A 4,642-nucleotide genomic window follows, 5' to 3' on the forward strand; every position below is an offset into this window, starting at 1 on the left:
CATTTAGGCATGAGTTACAGTGCTGTTTCTGTTGGCCCTGAGTTCAATGCTAATGTACTGACAACATACATTAAACAGAAACACAGATGAAATAAAGTTATAATCAGTTGAAGTGTTGTGATCAGTGTTAAAGGATTCTAACCCTGCATTTCCCCTAACTGTTCAGTATTCACAGCAACCTCTTAAAACATAACCATCATGAGTAACAAGAATCAACTGTAGTTTGATAACATGTATTCAATACTTCCCTCGTAACTAGATTAGTAATGTCTTCTTATATCACATATTTGATGCTGTGGTTAGAACTAGGAATTCAAAGTATATTGTGATTGTAAACCTTACAATTTAGAAGTAGATGATTACATTAAAATTTGATCTATAAGTAGAAAAGCTTAAAAATAAGTACCTAAATTATTTCTTTTCTAGTTTAGCCAGTATAATGTAAAAAGAGGCTTAGTTGACTTAAAGTTATTTATCAAAACCTTGCAGTCCACTTATTATTTAAAATGTTTTTATTGATTTTAGAGAGTGGGTGGGGAGAAAGATATAGAAAAGTGAGGACACACACCCCCTAGTGGGTATCAAACCAGTGACGTCTCTACGCATGGATGTCAGTCAACCACTAAGCCACAAAATATTTAATATAAAAGATAAAGACGATCTTATCAGCTACATAAAAGTGTAACTTATTATCTACTGTCAGAGTAAAAACCAACAACACATTCTCACCTCCTCGTTTTTAGTTTCTCCGTTTTCCGCAGGGAGGTCTTCTTTAGGCTCCTGGTCAGCCACTTCCGCCTGCTTTCCCTTTGCTCCCCTCTTCCCTTTTGTTTGCACTTTCTTGTCTGCAGACTTATCCTGTGAGACAGTGTCCACAATAGTCGCACTGTGAATGTTCTGTTGCACATCAGCCTGAATTACATGACACTTTTCACACGAGCCACCTTAAGGTCCACCACCCCCAGTAAGCAGGACAACCACGACCACTAAGAACTGTAACAGGACTTGCCTAGCAAGTCTTAATGATGTATAAACCTAAGGCCTGAACTACACAATTTCCCCCCACACCTTCCTCATCATCCACTATTTCCTGAATTTCCACATGGCAGAACAAATGAGTTGTCTCTTTCCCCAGTAACTCTCAAACTTCTCTTAAGCATGAATAATCAAATAGTCAAATGTCCACTGAGCTGACAAGACAATCACCCTCACAGCAGCCCATTCACCTGAAAGATGTTGTATGGTCAGGTTGACTATCATATAATGAGTAGCTAAAAGGATCAATTTTGAGTTTATCGTTATCATTTAGGTGTTTTGAAGAATCTGAAAGCACACATATTAATTAGTATGATGATAAAATAGGTTTAAAATTTAAGCGACGTTTAAAGCACTACAGAACAGTATTTATGGATACCATCCATCAATGGGAAATTTAATATTTTAACATTTCCTGTAAATGTAGCAACACCAAAATTAAATTAAATTAGGTCACCAGTAGTTGTATCAAGACCCCTATCAATAATGACCAATACCCCCAATACTTGAGTTAAATGGCCACAAAGGCAGGCATGTGGTCTCACAAACATCAATGCTGAGAGAAAAATCAGTGCACTGTATTCTGTACCAGTTGTGGCATTCCATACATAAACTGCTTGATGACTATAAATTCCATACCTTTAGGATAAATACTAAATTAGGTAAACAAACATATTTGGGATAACACTGTTCCACAGGTTGCTACCATGAAGTGTTACAATAGCCTGGATTGAAATAATACCACTTTTTACTTTATTTAAAAATATTTTAATTGGTTTTAAAGAGGAAGGGAAAGGGGAGAAACATCGAGAGAATCATTGGCTGCCTCCTGCAGGCCCCCTACTGGGGATCGAGACCGCAAAGTGGGCATATGCCCTTGATCAGAATCCAACCCGAACCCTAGTCCGCAGACCGATGCTCTATCTGCTGAGCCAAACCAGCTAGGGTTGAAATAATACCACTTTTAACTATTAATAGTCAGAAAAAAACCAAAATAAATTAACACACTTCTCTAATGTATGCTTCTACTTTCAAAATGCTTCTAAGGAAATTCTCCAAGTCAGGAGCACATGTTGGATATACATGCTTGGAAAGCAGCATGTCTAACCTGTAGTATGGAAAACAATACATCAAAAGCTTTACCTTCTTTTAGGCTTTAAATGGATTAATTATGGGAATAGATCTACTATAAAACCAAAGATGTATTACATAAACGAATGGAAAAGGCCACTGACCCTTTTTTCTTTTGGAAAATGAACGGACAGGCTTGCTCCTTAAGGAACACTGAGACGAGGACTTACCTGTTGATCTCTGAGAGGAAGAAAATAAAATGTTTATTACATGTGATGTCTCAAACTGGAGTTAAAATTGGAACTGTTTATATTAAAATAATTTTAAGGCAGACCAAAATATAGACAGACATCAATAAGGAAAGAAAAAACAATTTAAAAGGTAAGTAGGCCTAGTATTTCATCCAATTGGTTTATTAAAAAAGCAAAGACTAAGTAGCCAGTTTGGCCGAACAGAGAGTGTGGGCCCAATCCCAGTAGGGTGCATGCAGGAGGCAACTGATCAATGATTCTCTCTCATCATTGATGTTTCTCTCTTTCTCTCTCTCCTCCTTTCCCTTCTCTGAAATCAATAATAATCTTAAATGACCCACCTTTTCTTTCTTCAGCCAAGAAAACTTTCTGGGGAAATCGAACTTTGTTTACAGAGAATTTCTGCATTATCTTCTGGTGTGAGAAATTCTAAGCTAACTTACTATGTTCCTACCTTCCTTGAACCCTTAAAAAAACACCACAAAGCGGAACTTTCTATTAAAGAAAAATTAAGATTTTTACACTCAGCTCTGTAGAATGTTTAAATAAAGAAACACTTTTAAGTTCTGAGTGAACAGAAATTAATCACACCATGTGCTCGCCTTGAAGAACACGGAGAGCTTAGCAGAGGGTGATTTCACAGCCAAATCCAAAAACAGTTACAAATGATGGATATATGCTCTGCCTTTCCAGCTTAAGCTTTCACACGGACAGATCCCCAGGAACTTCCTTCCAACGACCTGCAAAGTGAGCTGTGCGATCGCCAATCTCTTCCAGAGCAGCAGGTGTCATGATTAACGCTGTTAGAAAAAAATGGCCCTCGCTGGTGTTGGTCTGTGGGTAGAGTGTCAGCCTGCGGACTGACCTGTCCCAGGTTCGACTCCGGCCAAGGGCACATGCCCTGGCCGCGGGCTCCACCCCCAGTAGGGGGCGTGCGGGAGGCAGCCAATCAATGAATGATTCTCTCTCATTGATGTTTCTCTCTCTATCCCTCTCCCATCCTCTCTGAAATAAAAAAAGAAAGGATTTCGTGACTCCCTGCACACGTGACTGCAGGTGAAATACTTTCAGAAGAGTATGTTCTCAGAGAACGCGACTCTTGATGCACCCTCACACGAAAGGTATGACCCGCTACCCCGGCTCGTAAACTTCACAGGCAAAACCGTGCACCTCCCTCTTCTCCTGGCCTCGGTCCCGGCCTTGTTATTGTCAGAAGAAACACAAGCGTGCGACCGTGCACCAACACCAAGGCGGCTTTCCCTGGCGGGCTCAGGTTAATATTTAACACTTTTAGTCATTAAGTTTCCTAAATTCTGCAGCAGCGTTAATGTGACACATCACACCCCCATCAGCCAGGACAGTTATGTCCCTATTTTACTCAGGCCAGAAAGAAAAAAAGTTTACTTTAGTTATTAAAATGCAAAACTTAAAAAAAAAATAAGGTAAAATCCCGACATCTCAGGAGGCTGACATTTAACTTTCAACATCAGTCTCTCAGTCGCCGGCAACAGCGCTCTATGGAGGAGCAAGTCCCGCGGTCAGCAGCGCTGCGCAGACACGAGGGCCCCCGAAGGTCCGTGCGAAACCCACCTTTCCCGCCGCCTTTTTGGGCTTCGCCTCCGCTTTTGCAGGCGCGGGTTTCTGAAAGGCAAAGGGCGCACTGAGTCTCTCCCCCGGCCCGACCCCACGCGGAAGAGACGGGGCGGGGGCTGCTCTACTTACCGCTGACAACCGGGCCGACCTCCTCTTCGGCTTGGGGAGAGAAAAGGAAAATGAGCGACGAGTGAAGGCTGCGCGCCACCGGACCCTCCCCCCGCGGCCGGGAGCCGGGCCTTACCTCCTCCTTGGCCGCCCCCTCCGCAGAGCTGACCTTCCTCTTGGGCATCATGGCTGCCGGCCAGGCGCGTGCTGGGTGCCTGAGGGCCGCGGAGCGCCTAGTGGCTTGGTGAACCTGGGCTGCCTGGCCGCTGCCACTTCTCCCGCCGCCCAAGCTGCTCAGACCCGCGATGGGGGCAGTGGGAGAACCAGATGAAACCGGATTGGGAGCCCGCCTTCTCCTCCCCCCGCGTCCCCCGGCCGCTTGCTCCCCCTCCGACATTATTTCTTACTACATTTGAACCTGACACACAGACCTGGGCCTTGGCCCCCATGCTGGACTCACCTGCTCTGGGCATGTTGAACAGACCCTTCCTTTTCTTGGGAATCTTTGCAGCCTGTGTCTCACTAAACTCCAGCATCACCACCTGTCAGTGGTCTGAGCACCCATCTCCCCAGGGGCTGACCTT

The 4,642-nt window shown here is 43.8% G+C and overlaps 1 protein-coding gene across 1 annotated transcript in view; it reads right to left on the reverse strand.

Annotated features, from left to right (window-relative positions):
• The window catches only part of HMGN1 (high mobility group nucleosome binding domain 1), a 5,296-nt gene extending 852 nt beyond the window's left edge, over window positions 1-4,444 (reverse strand). Inside the window, exons 1-4 of the mRNA XM_006754312.1 lie at window positions 4,195-4,444; window positions 4,080-4,109; window positions 3,948-3,998; window positions 730-858 (exon numbers count right to left, since the gene is read on the reverse strand). Coding sequence (XP_006754375.1) covers window positions 730-858; window positions 3,948-3,998; window positions 4,080-4,109; window positions 4,195-4,245 — 261 coding nt within the window. The 5' untranslated portion in view covers window positions 4,246-4,444. The remainder of the gene's footprint in view (window positions 1-729; window positions 859-3,947; window positions 3,999-4,079; window positions 4,110-4,194) is intronic.
• Window positions 4,445-4,642: the final 198 nt, after the last annotated feature.

This window comes from Myotis davidii, unplaced genomic scaffold, assembly GCF_000327345.1.
Source record: "Myotis davidii unplaced genomic scaffold, ASM32734v1 scaffold512, whole genome shotgun sequence".
NCBI lineage: Eukaryota > Metazoa > Chordata > Mammalia > Chiroptera > Vespertilionidae > Myotis > Myotis davidii.